General features: G+C 62.4%; 2 protein-coding genes across 6 annotated transcripts in view; both read right to left on the bottom strand.

The window, feature by feature from the left end:
- Nucleotides 1–12,234, bottom strand: part of LOC121661096 (epiplakin-like) — a 13,428-nt gene extending 1,194 nt beyond the window's left edge. The window contains exons 1-2 of the mRNA XM_042020885.1: nucleotides 12,139–12,234; nucleotides 15–7,189 (exon numbers count right to left, since the gene is read on the bottom strand). Of these exons, the coding sequence (XP_041876819.1) occupies nucleotides 15–7,154 (7,140 nt within the window). The 5' untranslated portion in view covers nucleotides 7,155–7,189; nucleotides 12,139–12,234. The remainder of the gene's footprint in view (nucleotides 1–14; nucleotides 7,190–12,138) is intronic.
- Nucleotides 12,235–17,473: 5,239 nt separating this feature from the next.
- Nucleotides 17,474–21,506, bottom strand: part of LOC121661097 (microtubule-actin cross-linking factor 1, isoforms 1/2/3/5-like) — a 27,648-nt gene continuing 23,615 nt past the window's right edge. For all 5 annotated transcript variants that reach the window (XM_042020886.1, XM_042020889.1, XM_042020887.1 and 2 more), the window contains 10 exons: nucleotides 20,978–21,166; nucleotides 20,594–20,708; nucleotides 20,357–20,523; nucleotides 19,829–19,991; nucleotides 19,601–19,755; nucleotides 19,453–19,527; nucleotides 19,034–19,151; nucleotides 18,669–18,859; nucleotides 18,465–18,585; nucleotides 17,474–18,289 (listed from right to left, as the gene is read on the bottom strand). In XM_042020886.1, the coding sequence (XP_041876820.1) occupies nucleotides 18,243–18,289; nucleotides 18,465–18,585; nucleotides 18,669–18,859; nucleotides 19,034–19,151; nucleotides 19,453–19,527; nucleotides 19,601–19,755; nucleotides 19,829–19,991; nucleotides 20,357–20,523; nucleotides 20,594–20,708; nucleotides 20,978–21,166 (1,341 nt within the window). In that variant the 3' untranslated portion in view covers nucleotides 17,474–18,242. The remainder of the gene's footprint in view (nucleotides 18,290–18,464; nucleotides 18,586–18,668; nucleotides 18,860–19,033; nucleotides 19,152–19,452; nucleotides 19,528–19,600; nucleotides 19,756–19,828; nucleotides 19,992–20,356; nucleotides 20,524–20,593; nucleotides 20,709–20,977; nucleotides 21,167–21,506) is intronic.

Genomic DNA, 21,506 nt, shown 5'->3' with positions numbered 1-21,506 from the left:
CGCTTGTAGGCCACCTCCACGGGCAGGCGGTGGCTGTGCACGGGGTCGATGATGCCGCCGGTGGCGATCTGGGCCTCGAGCAGGCGGATGCCGTGATCCCTGACGATCAGCTCCTGCTTCATGGCCTGGAACAGGGACATCTTTTGTCCCGTGTAGGGATGGGTGTAGCCCGTCACAGCTCTCTCGGCACTGATAAGTTTGTTTTGTAGTTCACTGCCCACCAGCCCGGAGGACACAGCCTCGTCCACAGAGAACTTCTGGTTCTTGACTGGGTCGACCAGGAAGCCGGTGGCTGCCTGCGCCTCCAGCAGCACCAGCGCCGTGCCCTGCCTCAGGATGCCCTTCCACATGGCCTGGTAGATGCTCATCTTCTCCATCTTGCCAGGCTCGGCCTTGGAGGGCACCAGCACGCCGGCAATGCTTCCAGTTCCCTCAAGGTATCTCCTTACACTATCTATTTGTGCTATTTTTTGTGCCGTCTCTTTTCCTTCCTGGAGTTTTTCCATTGTTTCCTCTGTAATTATCTGTGCACTGAGCAGTTCTGATGCTGTAATTTGCTGTCGGATTCCCTGGAACCAGACATCACTTCTGTCCTCTTCTTTTTCTCTAATGATCTTTAGTATTGTCTCAATGAGTCCTTGCACAATATGTTGGGATTCCACTTTGTATTTTTTCACCAGTTCTTTTCTTTTCTCCTCTGTGATGTACTCAGAGCAGAGAAGTTCCCACAGCGATAACACTTGTCCCTTGTATTTTCCCACAGGCACTTGGACCTTTGTACACAACAGGGCATTTTTCGTTTGCTCATCAATGTAGAAATAGTCGCCTTCCTTTTCCAGGACCTGCAGCAGGTACAAGCCGCTCTCCCCGTCTTTGGCACACCTCTGCAGGAGCTGGCTGTAACTGATCTTCTCATGAGTGTTTGGATCTATAAAGCCTTTGCTACCATGATCTGCATCTGAAAGCAGGAGGAACGTGTCCTCATCCAGGTGTCCACGTTTGCAAGCCACCTCCATGGGCAGGCGGTGGCTATGCCTGGGGTCAATGATGCCACCAGTGGCAAGCTGGGCCTCAAGCAGGCGGATGCCGCGATCCCTGGCTATTATCTTCTGTCTCACAGCCTGGAAGAGAGATATTTTATTTCCTGTTTGAGGATCTGTGTATCCTGTCACAGCTTTCTCTGCCGACAGTAGCTGCTCGCGCAGCTCGCTGCCCACTAGCCCGGATGAGACGGCCTCATCCACAGAGAGCTTCTGGTTGTTCCGGGGGTCAATGAGGAAGCCGGTGGCCACCTGTGCCTCCAGCAGCCCCAGTGCGCATTGCTCTGTGAGAAGGCCCTTCTTTAGCGCCTGGTAGATGCTCATGTTCTCTTTCCTCAATGGGAGGAGAACCCCAGCGATGCACCCAGTGCCGTCCAGGTACCTTTGGATGGTGTCCCTCTTTGTGAGGCTGGCAAGTGTGAGACTCCCATCCTGCAGCTGATCCAGAGTTTTCTTGTCAATTATCTCAGAGTTGAACAATTCTGATACCGACACCTCCCCCCGCAGTCCTTTGACCTTGAGGGCTTCTCCTTTTCGCTCTGTGTCCTCAATGATTTTTAAGATGAGGGATATCAGGTCTTCCAGCATTAGGGTTTTGCTTTTGTACTGCATCACCAAGTCTTTCCTTTTCTGCTCTGAGATGTAGTGAGAGCAGAGGACTTCCCAGACAGAAACTGTTTGGTCCTTAAATTTTCCAACTTTCACTTGAAAGAGCTTTGAGCGCAAAGCCTGTTTTGTGGACTCATCAATGTAAAAGTACTTTCCTCTCTCTTTTACAACTTGCAGCATGTACAACCCAGTCTCTGGGTCTTGGACACATCTCTCCAGGAGCTGCATATATGTCAGGTTCTCATGGGTGTTGGGGTCAAAGAAGCCCTTGGTGTCATCACTGGGGTCAGAGAGGATCTGATTCATCTCCTGGTTGAAGTAGCCACGCTTGTAGGCCACCTCCACAGGGACACGGTGGCTGTGCACGGGGTCGATGATGCCACCGGTGGCAATCTGGGCCTCGAGCAGGCGGATGCCGTGGCTCTTCACAATCAGCCCTTGGTTCATGGCTTCAAACAGGGACATTGGGGCTTTGGTGTAGGGGTCAGTGTAGCCCGTCACAGCTCTCTCTGCACAGAGCAGCTTTTCAAAAATCTCCCCTCCGATCAGACCCACCTCTAATGCTTCCTCCACTGAAAACTTCTTGTTTTTCTCGGGGTCGATGATGTAGCCGGTGGCTGCCTGCGCCTCCAGCAGCACCAGGGCGGTCCCTGGCCTCAGGATGCCCTTCCACATGGCCTGGTAGATGCTCATCTTCTCATTGCTTGGCTGTATAAGGACCCCTGCTATGAAATTACTGCCCTCCAGGTACCTGCGGACAGACTCCATTTCAGTGACTTCTTTGACTGTTTTCTTCCCCTGGTTGAGCTCATCGAGGGTTTTTTTGTCTATCAGCTGGGACTGGAAGAGGTCACTGGCGGACACTCTTTTCCGCAGGCCCTTGAAAGCAAATTTCTTGCCTTGTGCCTCAGTCTCTTGGATGATTGTGGTGATGATCGTTGTGATTTCTTGTAGCACTTCAGTCTTCTCATCTTTGTACTTTTGCACCAGCTCTCTTCTCTTGCTGTCTGAGAAGTATTCAGAGTTGAGGAGGTCCCAGACAGACACAGTCTGTCCTTTGAACCGCCCCACGTTGACACAAACAGTCACAGATTTCAGCACCTTCATGGTCTGTTCATCCACACAGAACATTGCGTTTTCTGACAGAGGGAGGAGCCACAGACCCGACTCAGCTTCACAAATGCACCGGTCCTTCAGCTGCTGGTAGGTCACGTTCTCCTTGGTGTTTGGGTCAAAAAATATCTTGGTGCTGTCATCCAGCTGAGAGAGGGTTTGGTTCAGGTCCTCGTCATAGAAGCCGTACCTGCAGGCAGCCTGGAGCGGCAGGTGGAGGTGGTGGATGGGATCAACAACCCCTCCCGTGGCCAGCTGGGCCTCCAGCAAGGGCACAGCCTCTGCCAGGGGGATGAGCTCTTTCCTGAGTGCTTGGCACAGGGAGATGGAGCTCCCGGTGTAGGGGTCTGTGTAGCCCGTCACAGCCCTCTCAGCCAGAAGGAGTTTCTCGCTAAGCTCTTCTCCAACAACAGCCGCTCTCACGGCGTCCCTCACGTTGAGCCTCCGGTTTGTTGCAGGGTCAGTCAGGTATCCTGTGGCTGCCTGAGCCTCAAGCAGCCTCAGAGCAACCCCAGGGAGGAGGAGATTGTTTTTCATGGCATCATAGAAGCTCATCTTCTGTTTGGATGCCTCTATGAAGACCCCAGCAATGCTGCCTGTGCCCTGCAAGTACCTCTTTACACTATCCATTGCAGCCACTTCTTCGGGAGTTCTTACACCCTGAGCCAGTTCTTCAAACGTCCTCTCAGAAATGATGCCCGCGTCCAGCAGCCAGACCACAGGGACACTGCCCCTCAGGCCTTCCAGGGAGATCTGGGTCTTGGCTTTCATCTCCATCTCCCCCACCAGTCTGAGCACAAGAGCGACCAGCTGCTCCAGCGACAGCTCCTCTGACCGAAACTTCTCCATGAAGTTGCTCCTCTGTTCCTCGGTGAAATACCCTGAGTGCACGAGCTGCCAGAGGGAGACTCCTTTTTCCTTCACCATGGTTTCCTTGAAAATCCGTTGGATTTGCTCATCAGTGTAGGCAGGAGCAGCTGTCTGTGCCAGAGGCAGCAAGTGGAAGCCGGAGACATCGTCCTTCTGGCAGCGCTGGATGAGCTCAGCATAGGTCACGCTCTCTTTGCTGTCTGGGAGGCAGAAGGCTCTGTGGTCATCACTAGGCTTGGAAAGGGCCTTGCTTGTGTCCTCATCCAGGCACCCTCGCTGCTGGGCTGACTTGAGGGGGATGTAGTGGCCACACGTTGGGTCAATGATGCCTCCTGTGGCCATCTGCACCTCCATGAGCTGCATGGCCTGCTTGTCCGCGATCAGGCCCTTTTTCATCGCCTGGAAAAGGGGGATCTTCTTGCCTGTGAAAGGGTCTTTATAGCCTGTCACGGCCCCTTCTGCGTGCTGCAGCTTCTCGTGGACATCTGGCCCAATGACGCCCTCCCTCACAGCCTCATCCACACGGAGCTTCTGGTTGCTCACAGGGTCAATGATGAAGCCCGTGGCAGCCTGGGCCTCCAGCAGGGGCAGGGCTACTCCTGGCACCACGATGTTCTGCTTCATGGCCTCATAAATGCTCATTCTCTGGTTGGATGGCTGGAGCACAATCCCCCCAATGCTGCCCAAGCCATAGAGGTACTTCCTGACAGAGTCCATGTGCAGCACTTGTTCTGGAGTGATGGATCCCTCCAGCACCTGCTCAAACAGGGCCCTGTCAATGATACCAGTTTCCATCAGGTGATAAGCGCTCACATTGCCTCTCATGGCTGGGAACTTGATGGAGGCCCATTTCTTCATTTCTTCCTCCAACATGAGTCGGATTTGCTCCAGGCTGAGCTTCCTCAGTTGGAAGTGGTTGAAAATCTCCCGGCGCCTCCCCTCACTGAAGTACTCGGAGTTCAGCAGGTCCCACACAGAGACCTTCTCCCCCTTTAAGCGCCCAAACCTGACGGGCAGCCAGGAGCTCCTGAACAGCTGCCTGGTGGCCTCGTCGATGAACTGCCGCTTCCTGCTGTTCAGAGGGAGGAGGCAGAGCCCGGTGGAGGGCTCGGTGATGCATTTCTCCTTCAGCTGCAGGTACGTCAGGTTCTCGTGGGTGTTGGGGTCAAAGAAGCCCTTGGTGTCATCGCTGGGGTCGGAGAGGATTAAATTCATCTTCTTGTCGAAGTAGCCACGCTTGTAGGCCACCTCTACAGGGATGCGGTGGCTGTTCACGGGGTCGATGATGCCGCCGGTGGCGATCTGGGCCTCGAGCAGGCGGATGCCATGATCCCTTACGATCAGCTCCTTCTGCATGGCCTGGAACAGGGAGATCTTACCCCCTGAGTAAGGATCTCTGTAGCCAGTGACAGATTTCTCCGCAGCCAGCAGCTTGTCGTAAACGTCCGGGCCAATGACGTTTGCTCGTAAAGCCTCCTCCACAGAATACCTCTTGTTGGCAGCTGGGTCAATGACAAACCCCGTGGCAGCCTGTGCCTCCAGGAGAATCAGAGACGTTCCCGGCCTTAGAAGTCCCTTCCGCTTTGCCTGGTAGATGCTGATCTTCTCCTGGGAGTCGGGGAGCAGCAGCCCACCGATGCTTCCCGTGCCCTGCAGGTACTTCCTGACAGTGTCCATGCTGACGACTTCTTTGGCCGATGTTTCTCCCTCCTTGAGTTTCTTAAACAAGTCTTTGTTGATAATTTCCGAGCTCAGGAGCTGGTCAGCCGTCACCTGGTCCCTCAGGCCCTTGAAGGTGACATTAGCAGCCTTTTCCTCAATGGCAGCTCTGAGGGCCTCTCCCAGTCCTTGCAGGGAGAGCATTCCTGCCAGGAACTGCTGAGCGAGCACAGCTCTTTGCTCACCCTGAATGTAGTCGGAGAAGAGCAGTTTCCAGAGAGACACCGACTTGCCCTTGAATTTCCCTGCAGCAATGGGTACCTCTGTGTTTTCCAGAGCCGTCTGGGTCCTGTGGTCAAAGAAGGTGAGTGTTCCCTGGGATCCTTCACGGCCGTCCCCACTGAGCGGCAGCAGCAGGAGCCCTGTGCTGGGATTGGTGACGCAGCGCTGGAGCAGCTCCGTGTAGCTCAGCTTCTCCTCGGAGCCAGGGTCGAAGAACCCCTTCACGTCGTCAGGAGGGCTGGAGAGGAGCTGTCTGGTGGCCTCGTCCAGATACCCCCACTCGCAGGCTGTCTCCATGGGGACACGAAGGTGCCTGCCCGGAGCAATCACACCCCCCGTGGCCACCTGAGCCTCCAGAAGGCACAGGCCATGATCCCTGGGAACAAAGCCCTTCCTGATGGCTTGGAACAGAGAGAGCATTTCCCCGGTGGAGGGGTCTCTGTATCCAGTGATGGTTTTCTCAGCCGAAGACAGTTTCTCATAAAGCTCTGGGCCAATGAGACCAACCCTGACAGCCTCATCCACGAAGTAGCTTTTGTTCTTTAGGGGGTCTGTCAGGCTGCCAGTGGAGGCCTGGACTTGCAGGAGCATGAGAGCGGCACCAGGCACAAGGAGATGCTCCCTCAGTGCCTGGTAAAGGCTTTTCTGCTCCCCAGAAGGCAAGACAACACCAGCCACGCTCCTTGTCCCACGCAGGAAGTGCTGAACAATGTCATTCTCTGCCACCTCCTGGGCAGAGATCCTTCCTTCCTCAAGGCCTCGGAACACATCAGGGCTGATGATGCCAGAGTCCATCAGGTCCCTGCTGCTCACCCTCCCTCCCAGCCCTGGGAATGTGATTTGCAGTGGCAAGAGGAGGAAGCCTGAGGCCGGATCCACAACACACCTCTTCCTAAGCTCCGAGTAAGAGACCTTCTCCATAGTGCTGGGGTCAAGGAACCCTTTGCTGTCCTCATTGCTGGGGTCAGAAATGAGCTGGCTCATCTCTTCATCCAAATATCCCCTCTCACAGGCCACGTCTGCCGGGAGCCGGCTGCCGGTGGCCGGGTCGATGACGCCTCCGGTTGCCATCTGGGCCTGGAGCAGGCGAATGCCCTGCTCCCTCCCCACCAGCTCCTTCTGGATCGCCTGGTAGAGGGGGATTTTCTCTTCTGTGTAGGGGTCCACAAAGCCAGTAGCAGCTCTGTCTGCTGAGAGCAGCCTCTCCTTTAGCTCCAGCCCCACCAGCCCCATCCGCACAGCTTCTGCCACGGGGACACGGCAGTTCCCCACCGGGTCGGAGATGGAGCCCGTGGCTGCCTGGGCCTCAAGGAGGCAGAGGGCTGAATCCAGGCTCAGTAGATGCTCTCTGGTGGCCTCATAAAAGCTCATTATCCTCTTTGAAGCCTCCACGTACACGCCTGCAATGCTGCCAGCTGTCTCCGAGGGTTCCCTGGGCGCATCCGGACCCGCCACATCCCTGCCAGCTGCTTTTTGCTGTTTGCACGACATCACGTCCTGGCACAAGTGGTTTGTCCCTGGCATGTCTTCCCCGGGAGAGCTGGGAACAGCGTGGCCATTCACTGCTGGCTTGCTCTCCATCCTCCTGCTGCACGCCTTCCACAGCTCTCAGGACTCTGGAGAGAGAGGGGAGAGTGGGAAAGCTCAGTGAGAAATCAACTTCTTTATGCTTTGCGTGTTAAATACAGGGAAGTCAGAAACTTAAATATTCTCAGGCAGGAGGAAGTGACAGCCAAAGGCTGAGCATGTCTAAACCTGATGTGCCATCCTGAGGGATCTGGCCAAACTCAAGGAGTCGCTGGATGAGAAGCTCCACATGCCCTGTCCATGTGCACTGGGACTCCCAAACCCCCTGTGCCCTGGGCTGACCCCCCAGCGTGGGCAGCAGGGAAGGGGGGAATTCTGCCGCTCTGCCCTGCTCAGGTGAGGCCCCACCTGCAGAGCTGCCCCAGCCCTGGAGAACAACAGCAGAAGAACTTGGAGCTGCTGGAGAGAGTCCAAAGGAGGCCACAGAGATGTTCCCAGGGCTGGAGCCCCTCTGCTCTGGAGCCAGGCTGGGAGAGCTGGGGGTGCTCACCTGGAGAAGGGAAGGCTCCAGGGAGAGCTCAGAGCCCCTTCCAGGGCCTAAAGGGGCTCCAGGAGAGCTGGAGAGGGACTTGGGGACAAGGACATGGAGGGTCAGGCAAGGCCAAATGGCTCTCCACTGCCAGAGAACAGGGTTAGGTGGATGTTGGGAAGAAATCCTTCCCTGTGAGGCTGGGGAGACCCTAGCACCGGTTTCCCAGAAAAGCTATGGCTGCCCCATCCCTGGAAATTTTCCAGGGCAGGTTGGACGGGGCTTGGAGCAACCTGGGATAGTGGAAGGTGTCCCTGCCCATGTCACAGGGTGGGACCAGATGGGCTTTAAGGTCCCTCTCCGCCCAAACCATTCCATGATTCTGTGATTCTAGGGTTGCTGCCATGCAGGTCCGTGTGCTCCCATCACGGGTGCCACATGAGCCTCCCTCTCCTTCCACTGTGCCCCACTTCTCACCCTGTCCAAGCAATGCAAGGAAGGCAGAGGCTCCATCTCAGTGAGCAGTGGCCACCAGGCAAAGAGCCCCCACGGCTACCTTAGGGTGAGATTACACCTAATCCAAACCTGCCCTCCTGCTTGCAGAGCTGCGGGATGTGCTTGACTGAAACGGTTCATGTCTCAAGCACTGAGATAAAGTTTTGCTCATAAAACTGAATAAAGGAGCCGTCGAAGCCCACCCCTCCCTAAAGAATGCCTGGCTGGAACTTTGGACTGAAAATCAGACTGCTGAGATTAGATAAGGGAACCCATTCTTCAGGGGAGAAGTAAACAAGTAAACAAGGAAAAGAATGCGAGCCTAACCCAGCAGCTGTGCTAAGAATCATCTCTGGCTTGCTTCGGGGTGGGGGAGGCTGTAGCCCACAGACTCATTTGCTGGGAGCAGGTTTGCACAGATCTGCCCCCCAGCCGAGGTGGGGGGAGGAAGTTTCGCTGTGTGGTAACCTCTGCTCAGGGGCAGTGAACCCATCCTCCCTCACTCAAACCGGCCTGGCTGTGGAGCCCTCAGCCCCGGGGAGGCCACACCCACGGTACAGTCAAGTGAGGAGCACCGGAGGCAGTGCCTTAATCCATCAAAGACCCCCCGAAGTGCCGCCCAGAGCCATTCCTGAGGCCTTGCACCACAGGGCTGCGCGTGATACGACAAACCCGGAGTCTGTTGTAAGAGACAGCAGCAAATCCTGCCCCCACACCCAGGGAGATGCCTGGGGTTTCCTACCTGGCCTGAGCTATATTAACCCATCAGATTCTTTGCTTTTTGGGGGGACCTTCACCACCGAGAAGACCAGCTGGAGAGGATCAACAGAACATCGCTGGGATCCACGAAGTGGTGATATTTTCTTTATTCTGTCTCTGTCACTCTATTTCTGTCTCCACGCCCTACTTTCTCTTTCTATCTCTCTCACGTTTACTATCAAATAAAACCCATGCTATTGACTTCGGCATATGGTCTCGTTTGCACCTTAATTCGGGCAGAGGCATTCCTGATAACTTTAATAACTGGATCCTGACAGCCTGGATCTGCCACAGCCGCGGCACTGGGCCATGAACACCGGGAGGTTGGAAGGTGCTTGTGGTCAAGCACGGGTGTGCCGAGCTCTGGGAGCTGCGGTCAGCCACCGCCTCCGGGCTGTGGCCGCGGCACACGGCGGCAGAGGAGCCTCCCTGCCCGCAGACTCCACAGCGTCTGTGCCAGCACCCTTCAGGAGGCCGTCCTGCAGCAGGGGCTTGGAGCAGGTTTGAGGAGCGAGGGGGCAGCTCCGATGGCTCATTCCCTCGTGAACGCCGTCCCCCAAGGCAGAGCCCCAGCTCCGGTGCCGAGCGGGGTCTGTCAGGGCCGGACGAAGTGCTGTGGAGGACCAAGGAGACGCGCCTGCCCAAGCTCCTGCAGCCCAGCACGGGGGTCACGGTGCTGCCCACCGGCATCTCTGGACCCGGCTGCAAGGACACAGCCCGGGCAGGGCTGCCTCGAGGTATTCACCACACAGAGCCCCAGGAAGAGCTGGTGCCACACTGACCTTCCCGCAGAGGTCACATCGAGTGGGGACACTGTGGAGCAGCTCTGTCTCATTGCCTGGAGTTCACAGACCCAGGTCCTCCCCGGCTTCACCCGTGTAAACAAGTGCGTGGAGCAAAGAGCACCATGACGGTGCCGGCGAGTGCTGTGCCCGGGCCCTGCCCACCCCAGGAGCAGCCTCTCCAACGGGGTTCCGTGCGCCCGGCTTCATCCCCATATGTCCCTCCAGCTCATTCCGTGCCCCGCGGCCACGCCAGCACCTTTTCCTTACTCTTGCTCCTCTGTCCTAGCCGTGCTCTGGGCTCGCTGCCCGGCCCAGGGAAAGGTCTCAACAGGAGCCGGCTCCCTCCACCCGGTGATGTCAGTGCGGCTCGGATCTGCCCAGGCAATGCTGTTTGTGTTTGCAAGGATCGGGATTGCGCCCGGCTCCGGCGCCAAGAGGTGGGGACGGGCGGGAGGCCCCGGGGCTGCGCCTGCCTCCGGGAAGGACTGGGAGAGGGGAGGAGGACTCGGGGGTCTCTGCCTGGGGGGAAGGGGGGTCCTGGGGGGGAGTGCAAGGGGTCCGGCTGCTGGCTGAGAGCCGGGGCAGTTGCTCGGTCCTGCGCCGTGGGCTGGCAGCGAGGGGCTTCCCCGCCTCACAGGGCTGTCCCTGCTGTCCCACGGGCTCACACCGGCTGCCCACGCCCACGCGGGCCGGTGATGGCATCCCTGTGCCATACGCATGCAAAACACCTGCGGGGCTGGCAGCACCTCCCAGCACCTCTGCCCGCCCCACTCCTGGGGCCGGGAAAGCTGTTTCTGGTCTTGCAGCCCTTTCCTGGCAAGAGGTGCCGGGCTGGATGGCACCGGCTGTGCTGCACGTGGAAGGAGCTGGGCTCAGCCCAGCCGTGACGTGGGCACAGCAGCGGTGGCAGCGCCGGTGTGGCCCCGGTGTGGCCCCGGTGTCTGGAGAGCCCCAGGCAGGTCCCTGCATGTCCCAGAGCTGAGACGGCCGCGGACACCAGCACCGGTGTGGTTCCAGTATCCGGACAGCCCCAGGCAGGTCCCCACATGTTCCCGCAAACTGGCCACTGGCCCCGCAGTGCAGATGGAATGTTGGCATTACCACCCAGAACTGTGGCAGCTTGCAAGCCTGGAGGTCTGGGGAATCAAAGGGCCGAGGTGTTGCCCCCTGCCCCTCCCCAGGCAGGGGGAGGCGGAGGGGGAGCGGCAGGGGAAGGGCTCCGCTCCCTTTCGTCAGAAGGCATCAGCCCCATCGGAAACTTTGAGTAACCGACTTTGCCGACGAAGGCAGGGAGATTCCTGGCAGAGGTGTTGGCACCTGCCACCCTGCCCGGGGCCACGGTCTCTCCCCGACGCGGGCAGCACTCCCTGGCAGCCGCAACCACTGCTCCGTGGCTTTCACTCCCGGCTGCGTCAGGGAAGTCGCTGGCACCAGTATGAGCCGCGGCCTCCGCGCACCCACCGCCACCCGCGGGAGTCCCCTTGCAAGGCCCTTCCTCGCACACTCGGCGGTGCCGCTGCCCCACGTCCCGCGGGACAATCCGCACGTCTGCACCCTCAGGGAGCACCCGGAGACCGGCACCGGCTGGGGAGGGAGAGGCTGCCGGGGGCCCTGGGGAGGGACCGGGAGAAGGGACAGGTTTTACTGGCAGAGTGGGGGACATGGTGTCGGGAGAGGGTGGCGGAGGAGTTGTCTGCTGGGGCAGGGACTGCAGAGCGCTGGGAGAGGCTGGGGCTGGGGGTGGGAGCTTGGCGGGGCCGGGGAGAGTCTGCAGGGTGGTGTCTCGTGGGACAGGCTGAGGCCGGCAGTGTTTCGGGGGAGGGAGAGCAGCAGGGAAGTTTTCTGGGGCAGTGGCGGAGGGTGATGGGAACAGGGAGGGAGCTGGGCCGCGCTTTGGGGGGCCCTGCTCTGAGCGGGCTGGGGGCAGCTCAGCACCCCTTCCCGGGCAGTGCTGCGGGGTCCGCAGCGCCGGGGTCCTACCCGGTGCCCGAATGCGGCTGCTGTAGCATGAAGTCGCACCCTGTCCATAGGGACGACCCCACCGCACCGTGGACCCGCCTCACCGGCTACTGTGGGAGGCTGCTGCCAGTCCACCGCCTGCCCTGCCCCACTACCTGCCCCTTCCTCAGCACCCACCGAGCCCACCTGCGCCGTCGGAGCCTCGAGGCATCACGGGCTTTTCCCGGGAGCCCGTCTTGCCCGGGCAGCCATCACCTCCTGTCCTGCTCCTGGGAAGTGCCGGGGTCAGGGACCGCCATCCTCCCCCTGTGCCGCAGGACGGCTGGCAGTGCCCAGGGTGCCACAGCCCCGTGCGGCTGCTGCCCTACGCCCACGGTCCCACCCCGGCACCGGCAGTGCTGCTGCATTCCTCCCATACCGGGGATCGAGGGAGCGCTTCTATCCCCTGCAGCCCCCGGCACGGGGGGCCCGTGGTGCCCAGCCAGGGTCCGCTCCGCCCGAGCTCTCCTACCTGTGCACGGCGGTCACACAACGGGCTCCTCTGGCAGGTGCCCGGAGTTCCACTGCTGCTTCCTGGCCGGGACCAGAGCACGTTTAAAACCTGGCCCTTCCCCGCCCCTGGGGATGACACAGCAGCCCAGCCCTCGCAGAAACTCTCGGGCCAGCCCTCCCCACAGCTCCCTCTGGGAGCTGGGGTCCCTCCTTGCAGGGGTTCACTGGTCCCAAAAGGGCTGAGGTGCAGAAGGTGGCCCTGTTCCGGTGGGCTGTGCCCTCCACAGAGGAGGTGAGAGTGAAGAGCAGAGACCTTCCTCCCCAGGGTCAGCACTGCCTTCATCCCCAGCAGCTCCTCATCCTTCTCTCCATCACCCCCCCAAACCCGCCCCACTGCCAGCAGTGCCCCTGTGCCTCGTTGAATTGGCCAGGCTGCACCTGCAGGGCTGACAGACCCCCAGTGTAGGCCTAAACCCAGCACCACGGCAGCTGGGGTAGAGGAGGGATCCTTCCCTGCTCCCCCCAGTCTTGCCCACACCCCTGGATGTGCATGAAGCCTGAATTGCCCAAAACATGCCAAACCATCCTGTTGCTGCTTGAGTCACCCAAACACCCCTGCCCTGCCTCTGTTACCAGCTCCACACCCTCTCTCCAGACCCTGCAGCCAGCTCCACATCCTGCTCCTGCTCCCCTCTGAGCACCCTGAGCCCTCTCCCCAGTGCCACAGGTACTTGGTGGGCCCTGTGAGAGCAGCGGGTACCACACAGGACAAAGAGGCCTTTGGGGCCACTGGGGCAGGGGGGTCATGCCACAGCCTCTTCCAGTCCCACCCTGCAGGGCGAGGTGCTGCGGGAGGGATGCAGCACTTGGGCAAGATGTTTATGGTGTGTGGGAGTGTGTTATCTGGAGAGGTGCCGGTATCCAGGCACGGGGCTGGCTGGGCGAGCCCACGATGCCGCACGATGTGGTCCAGTGGGCACGGAGCCCTGGTGCCCGCTGTGGGTGCAGCCAGTCCTGGCAGTGGTGGTGCACTCCAGGTGGAGGGGCATTCCCATTGGAATGGCACTGCCAAACACCTGGGCAGGGTGGCCCCTGTGTGCCCCCTGCTTTGGCAGTGCCAAGCTGGTGGTTCAGGAGGGCGAAGGAACCCGGGCAGGGTCACCTGGAGCACCCAGAGCTGCCGAATCAAGAGAGGCACTGGCTGGCACAATGCCCTGGACTTGTGGGGTGATGTCTGAACAGGGGCAGCACCAGTAGGGCCGGTGAGAGCGGCAGGGACTGCATCCTTCCTGGCGGGGCCGGTGGCTGCCACCGTGCTCATCCCTGCTCCTATGGGCCATGGAGGGGCAGCTGTGTCCCAGAAACTGGCACAAGTTTCTGACGGCTGCCCAGGCGTTGGCGGAGGTGCTGCTCATGAGAGGTGCTGAGGAGCTTTAATCCATCGGCAAACAGCGCTTAAGTGTTCGCTGCCACCACAGAGGGCTCGGCACGGGCACCACGGAACTTCTGCTGCCGAGGTGCTGAGCTGCTCATCTCCAGCAGGGCGGGGACCAGCGGAGCCTCTCTGCAGCTGCCCTGCGGCCCTGTGACCCATGCTGGGCGTCCAGCCAGCCCCGGGGCTGCAGCGGGACCAGGCATGGACATGGTGGCCAGTGACCGGCGAGATGGGCACGGCTGATGGGGGCATGGCCTCTCTGCCGGGCTGAAGGGACAGGCAGGAGGAGACCTCAGGTGCCTATTGGGGCAGCACAGCTTTGCACACAGGACCCAGTGCACTGTGCTGGGCCATACTGGGTTGTGCTGGGCCATACTGGGCCATGCTGAGCCCTGCAACACTCCCCCAGCCAGTGCAGGGTGACTGTTGTTGCCCGTGGCGGCGGGAAAGGGCTGTGGTGTTAATGAGCCGTAATGAGCAGCTGCGATGTGGGCAAATCCAACCAAAGCACGCACAGCTTCATCAAAGCTCCTCGGCTGCCGACAAGGACGAGGAGCGACCAGCCTGGGCACCTCTCCCCTGCCTGTGGGCAGCCACGGCTCCCGGAGCCTCGGTGACACCCCTGCCATGCCAGCCAAGCTGTGGGGCCACAGGGACAATGGCTGTGGGGAGGGGGGAGCCCAGAGGCGCTGGGATGTGGTCACTCTGTGTTGGAGGAGTTGTCCTACAGTGGAAACCCCCCGTGCTGGGTTGGTGGCCAACTGAGCCGGGTGTCACGGGTGCGCTGGCAGAGTTGCCATGCCCAGCTGCCAGCAGGGGCTGTGGGGAAGGCGCTGGGTCTGAGCAGGAGTGGCGGGAGCTTGGGCGGAGCTGGCAGAGCCAGTGAGGGGTCCCAGCAGCAGCCACTCCACCCACCACAAACTGCTGCCACTGGCCGAGCTCCCATACGCAGGGACATCCCATCCAATGCCCCCAGCACAGCCCCTGGTGCTCGCTGCATCACCAGGCAGCACGAGTCCCCTGTGCCATGTCTGTGTGTCCCAGCTGCTGTCAGCCCAGGCTCACGGACAGCCCAAGGACCAGCAGCAAAGTGCACAGGCCCCAGCTCTGGGGGGGATCAGTGTGCTGCTGGTGGCACCGGCGGAGTGGCGGTGGCAGCACAAGGAGGATGGGCCGGCTTGGGTGTGAGTCGCCACACTCCCTATCCCTCGGGGCAGATGCTGGGGAAGGGCAGAGGCAGAGCAGGAGCGCAGCCGTCACTGGGGCTGGGGTCAGACGCTGAGCTCAGCACCGGGAGGTGCCCGCTGGGGCTTCGATGCCCAGCACTGGTGCCCACAACCTCACGTACAAGTGAGCTCAGATGCTCACACACATTTGCCGTGCAAGTGGCTCCACACACTCACATGCATGTGCTTGGACACAAGCTGGCCCCAGCTGAGATTAGAGATGGTGTTGATGCCAAGCCACACAGCCCTGGGGCCTCCAGCCCTGCCAGCCTCCATTGCCAACACGCCATTGCCTCCAGCCCCGCCACCGTCCCGGCCCTGTGCCTGGATAGTGGTTTCCATAGGGCAGGATGGGGCCTGGAGGGCTCCAGCCTGTAGCTCTCATTCCTTCCCTAGCCACACTAGCCCAAGGCACCGGGCAAAGGCTTCACCCAGGATGTGGGTGGGTGCAAGCTGCAGACAGGAGAGCCCGATGCCTGCGGGTGGGAGATGGAGCAGCCTGGGACACAGCTGTGCTGAGGGCAGGAAAGCCAGGAGCAGAGTGGCACAAGCTGGGCGGTGCCTCGGGGCTGGGGGAGCTGCCCTGGCACCGGTTTTCTTCACACCCCAGAGAGAGGATCGGAGGTGTCTGGGGGGACACACCTGAGTGCTCTCCCCTTTGCCAGTCCCCTGCCCTGGGGCACGGCCACTCATCCCCAAGGCGGACCCAGGCTCTGTTGGGTGGGATGAAATGAGTGGCTCCAGCCAGGTCTGGGCTGGCTGCGTGGGGTGTGTGGAACGGGATGTCAGGCAGGCCATGTTCCCCTACCAGGGTTCCCACAGCCAGGGTGAGTGCTGGGGTGGCTGGGCAACAGGGCAGCACCTGCCTCTGGTTCCCTGCAGTGGGGTCAGCCAGCTCTGGGACAGCTGCTTCAACCCATGAGCGGGGCTGTGGGACTCGGGGGCTCACAGCTGAGCACCCAACCATGGTGGTCCCACCTGGGGCCGAGTGTCCAGCCCCACTCCCCACTGCTACCTCCTGCTCACCTGCGGCCCTGGCAATGTGATCCCTCAAACTCAGCATATGCTGCAGACACCAACCACGGAGAGCCACGGAGGCTCTCCCAGTGCATCCCTGCTCCCCACCTCCTCTCCATGAGGATGGTGAAGTTTCAGTGGGTGCAGTTCCCGTGTGCCCATTCCTGCGCTCCGCGTGGGTGTGTCTGTCCATTGTATCAGTGCCAGCCTTGCTGCACCCCCAGGGGCTGCACTGCAGCAAAAACACAAAACAGTTTGGTGTAGGCCCAGCCACCGCATGCCTGTCGTCTTTGCTTCCCAAGCCAGCGCTGTTGCCTGGGGCTCAGGATGCGGCTGACACAAGCCGCAGTGCCGGTGATGCCGGTGGTGCCAGGCACATTGTCCCAGCTGGGAGGGGTGGATGAGATTTCCATAGGCATCGGAATGTGCAACGCAACTTGTACTGGCGGTTCCAGCCTGCGCCGGCAGCGCTGCAGGATTGTCCCGGGATGTGCTGGCAGATGTGCCACGGAGAGCCACAGGCTCAGCCCTGCTCTTGGGGGGCTGCGGCAGTGCCGGGCAAGGGGTCCTGACCTGTGCCAGGGCATTCATGGGGCTCCTCTGTGCGTGGCCAGAGATGTGCCCGGCACAGGTACAATTCCAGTCCTGGACCCTTTGGCTCTGTGTTTATTCAGAAGAAAATGAGTGGACAGAGGCTTTTAGGGTGAAACAGTGCAAAAAAGGGACTGGAAGCCATGAGGACATGGCCTGGTGACCAAAGGGACCGAGATTGGGAGGGGGCAGCCAGGCAGTGCTGATGGGGGACCAAAGAGAACAGGCACAGCCCTCGTGCATGGGGTCTGGGACTCCTCCAAGGCGGGGAGGTGCCAGGCAAGGGCCGTGGTGCTGCAATGCCTGGGGACAGTCCCCATGCTCAAGGTGTCCCCCAGCTCTTGGAGTGGGGACACAGCCAGTGCCTCCAGACACCCCATCCCATCCTGACAGGCAGCTGGGCCCGTCCCAGCTGTCCCCCAGACATTCTAACTGTGACGGGACATGCAGGTGATGGATGCACAGCTGCCAGATCCACGCTGGCTGGGGACCACGCAGACATTCCCGGTGCCCTCAGGGCTGAGGGGTATCCAAAAAGCAGCCAGCAGTCCAGGACAGGGATCTGGCCTCTCCCCGTGCTGCCCAGCGTGGGCACAGCAGGAATGCCAGCAATGCCTTCCTTGGAAAAGGAGGTGATGCGGCGCGGTGCCCGCTGGCACCACTGCAGCGCCTGGGGCTCGCCAGCCGCGGCTCTGGCGCCAGGCAGCTCTGCCGGTGGCACCGGCTGCGGCACACCCGGCCGTGCCCAGCCACCGAGTGCCACCGCGCTGCTATGCACCTGCTTTGGCGATGTGACACCGCCTGCGCTGCCCAGACTCAGCACCCCCTGTCCTGACAGCACGGTGAGGGGATGGACAGACCGACAGACTGCAGCCCCTGGCCCTGAGCACAGAGACAGACCGACAGACCGCAGCCCCGAGAGTGGGGTGAGCACACAAGCCAGACAGAGTGCAGCCTCCCGCCCCGAGCACACAGACAGACTGACGGACCCCTGCCTCAGCAGAGGGGCAAGCAGACAGACGGATGGAGTGGAGCCCCTCCCCGAGCAGACAGACGGACGGACAGACTCCGTCTGGGTGCTCATAGAAAAAGGAACCTCACTACAGTTTATTGTGGCGGCGGGTGGGCCCGGCCGGGGTTACATTCAGCTCTACTGCTGTCCGGTTAGCGGGGTGGCACGGTGGCACGAGCATGCGTCAGCAGGGCGGGGGTCCCGCTGCCCGCCGGTGCCGCTGGCAGGACGGGAGGGCAGGCGCGAGGGACCCCCACCCGTGGCAGCCCCCGCCCCGCCGGGGCAGGGGCGGCCAGAGCCGGGGGCCCGTGCGCGCACGCCGAAGGCCGAGGGGTGAGGGTTAGCACCAGAAACGGGGCTCGGCACCCAGCCAGGGGTCCCGGTGCCCGGGTACCGAGCCTGGCCACCTCCCGCCGGGGCATGGGAGGCAGGATGGGGACCCCCGTCAGCAACGCCAAACGCCGGGGGTACCGCAGCCACCCTGAGCTGACGGCACGGAGAAGGACAGGGCCCAGCGCGGGGGTGCCTGGCTGGTCCCACAGCCCCGGGCACTGGGAGCGGGGCACCGGGGCTCAGACCCCCCCGCGCTGCCCGGTGGAGCCGTGGGGCGGGAGACCAGAGCCCGGGGGCTTGGTGTGTGTCGGGAGATACTTGCATATCCGCCGGACTTGGCCCCGGCGGGATCGGTGACGGACAGACAGCTCAGCCCCGCTCGGGGGGCCGCAGCGCCGGGCCGGAGACCCGCGGGGGGCACGGCCGCGGCTTCGCCGTCCTCCAGCCTCGGGGAGGAGGGTCCTGAGAGGGGCCGGCCGAGGGTGCTGGGCGCAGGGCGGGCGCAGGGGTCAGCGGCAGGGGCTGCAGCGCTCCGGAGGGGACCCTTCGGGCGGCTCTGCGAGGGCACGGGGGCGGCGCTGGAGCGGGGAGCTCTCCTGCACCCGGCTCCAGCGCTCCGAGGGACCGGGGGACGGCCCCGCTGCGCCACCCCACACCACACACCGACCCCGGCTCCCCTGTGCCTTCAGCGCTACGGGGCGGCAGGGACCTCGGAGCGGCCCGGCACTCACCTGGGGGTGCCACAGCCAGGCTCTCCTCAGCCGCACTGAAGTGCAGCTCGGCTCCGTCGGGCAGCCCCGAGCCCCGGGAGCGCGGACACCGGTCCCCGGAGCGCGTCCTCCGCAGCACCGACTGGGAAGGGTGAGCGTCAGTGCCCCGTGGCAGGCGGGGTGGGGGGGGGTCCGCGCCTCCAGGGGGGGCTCCACGGCCTTTACCTTCCTGGCCAGGGGGCTGCTGGGAGCCGAGGCGCTGCTGTAGAGGCTGAGGCTGGAGTTGGAGCGGCTCGGGGACAGCACTTTGGAGGAGGCGGCCGACTGGTTCCCCGCACACCTGGTGGCGGCGGCGGCTCCAAAGACGTCTGAGGACAGGTACTTCTCGTTGATCTTCAGGTTGGTCCTTCCCTTCACTGGGGACAAGGGAGGCAGCGAGCTGGCAGTGATGGGGTCCCAGCAGTGCGAGACCCTGGGGAGCGCGGTAAGCTGTGCCCCCCCGGCCCCCGCTGACCCGCATGGCCCGCAGGCACCGCGCCAGGCACGGGGACCCCCCGCACCAGTGCCCGGTGTGGGACCCCCACACCCACCTCTGCAGGGGTCATTCTTCACCAGGAACTCGTCCAGGGCAATCCAGCCCCCACCCACCCGCACCATGAGGGTGCTGCGCAGGATCCGCACCATCCGCAGCTGCTGCGACTCCCCGAACTGCGGGGAGAGGGACGTTGGGGCACGGTGGGGGCCAGGGTTTTGGGCAGGGCTGGGCATTGGGAAGGGGTGCCGGAGCAGGTGCCAGCACCCAGACCTGCCCATCCCTGCGGGCCCTCCAGCCCCGCTGGCACTGCCCTCCCACAGGAGCCAGGGCTCCTCGGGCGTGGGGATGTGCCACTTCCCTGCCCCTGCAGGACCCGGCACGGGGCAGGCTGTGCACAGGCGTCAGAGCAAGCCGGAACCCCGCGCTGGGGACCAAGGGCTGGTGCCTGCGGCAGTGCCACGGGTCGGCACTTACCCGGTACCTGTTGGCGCTGATCTGCTCCACCTGGAAGCGCTTGGCACAGTTGCACTGGGCCACTTGCCTGTTCACCTGTGGGGGCACGCTCAGCTCAGACCCAGGCAGGGCCCCCACCCTTCCAGCCCCCCCGCTGTCCCCCCCACACCTCATCCTGGATCTGATCAGCGTCGGCAGAGCGGCGCAGCGGGTCACGGTTGGGGTGCAGAGCACTGACGAACTCATAGTAGTCGATGAAGCCGTCGCCGTTCATGTCGAAGATGCTGGCCACGGCATTCATCTCCAGGATGTTGGTGGGGAACTCTGTGGGGGGACGGGGACCCTCAGCCCCCCAGTGCCAGCCCCCTCAGCCTCCTCCAGTCCCCCCGGCACCCACTGGAGGCAAGGACACTCTCGATGAATTCCCGCTGGCTGATGCGCCCGTCCTGGTCCCTGTCGATGCCGCGGAAAACGTCCAGGACACGGGACTTCATCTGGCTGATCCACTGCATGTAGCGCTTCCTCCAGACCCCGAAGTCAAAGTGTGCGAACTCCTCCAGCTTGGAGGGGCACACATGGGGATTAACACAACAGCGGGACCCCCTCATCCACCCCGCGTCAGCCGGAGTGACCACGCTGCACCCCACATTCAGGCCCAGCTGTGCAGCCCGGCTGCTCCCAGCCCTGGCCCTGCCAAGGCTGCAAGGGGGATGTCTCTGCCCAGGACCCCGACTCTGGGGTGTACGGGGGACCCTGGGCTCCAGCAGCCACTCAGGGATGTCAAGGTGCACCCATGGGGTGCGCTGGGACCCCCAGCTGCAGGGACAGGGCCTGGGACTGCTGACCCCATCTGCATCTGACCTGGGGCCAGGGGGTCCCATGGGCAGAAGACCCCGGGGCAGTGGGACCCCTGGGGTGCCCCTACCTCCCGCAGGCGCTGCAGGGCCGTCTCCAGCCGGTACTGCCGGTCCAGGGCCAGCAGCCAGAGCTGCTGCCAGCGGTGCAGGAGCTGGGCCATGAGGGGTGTCTGGGGCTCCAGCCCCCCGAGCGGCACCGCCGCCGTGCCCTGCGCCTTCCCACCACTGCGGCGACCTGGGGAGAGGGGCGTGAGGGGGCGGCTGAGAGTCCGGGGTGTGTGGGGGATGATGATGGGGGTCCTTACGTGTGGCCAGTCGGCGGGTTGCCGGGGGGCCCAGATCCACCGCCAGCTTCCTCTTGCAGCTCTTGGTGACCTTCTCCACGTCTGGCTGCTTGCGGTTCAGCTCCTCCATGAACACCTGCCATGGAGCGCTGGTGCTGAGCACTCCACGGCCCTGGGGCCCCACTGTCCCCCTCCCAGGACCCTCCCTAACCAGCAGCGTGTGGTACGGACGTGACGGGCTTGGACAGCGCAACACAAAAGCTGCTGCCGTGCAAGCACCACCCACGACCCCAGCCCGGTGCTCCCCAAAGCCCTCAGTCAGGCCAGGTGCTCGCCCAGGGCTGGATGGGGTGTGTGAGGGGGGTGACAGGGTCCCCAGGGAGTGCCAGGTTTGCAGTCCCTCACCACGTGCTGGGCACTGAGCTCCTCCAGCTGCTCGGCCTCCTCTGGCAGCGGCTCCTGGTCCCGCAGCCCCAGAGCCTCCTCGGCAGCCGTGATCCAGTCCAGGAGCTGCTCCGTCTCCTCCCGCTCAGCCGCCAGCACGGCCGCCTGTGCCCGCAGCCGCTCGCCCTGCTGCTGCGCCCAGCTCAGCACCTGCAGGGCAGCCAGGGCCAGTGGGGCATGGGGGGCACCCCACTGCGGACCCCAAGGGCTCCCATCTGGAGCAGATGCCACAGGGCCATTGCTTTGAGGGGAACAAGTCGGCACCAGGAGCCACGGCCACCATGGCCATGGGACAGGCTCGTGGAACCACACCAGCTGCCCTAGTGACCATGGGGCAGAGACGTGGGGGCTCCACAGCCCACCATGACTATGGGGCAGGCACATGGACCCACGGCCAGCAGCTGTAGTAAACGTAGGGCAGGGACATGGGGCAGGGACATGGGGCAGGGACGCGGGGCAGGGACGCGGGGCAGGGACGCGGGGCAGGGAC

Source organism: Corvus kubaryi, unplaced genomic scaffold (assembly GCF_017639235.1).
Source record: "Corvus kubaryi isolate FWS band 111438036 unplaced genomic scaffold, C.kubaryi_AGA036_p1.0 37063, whole genome shotgun sequence".
Taxonomy (NCBI): domain Eukaryota; kingdom Metazoa; phylum Chordata; class Aves; order Passeriformes; family Corvidae; genus Corvus; species Corvus kubaryi.
This window is presented reverse-complemented; position numbering and strand designations above follow the sequence as displayed.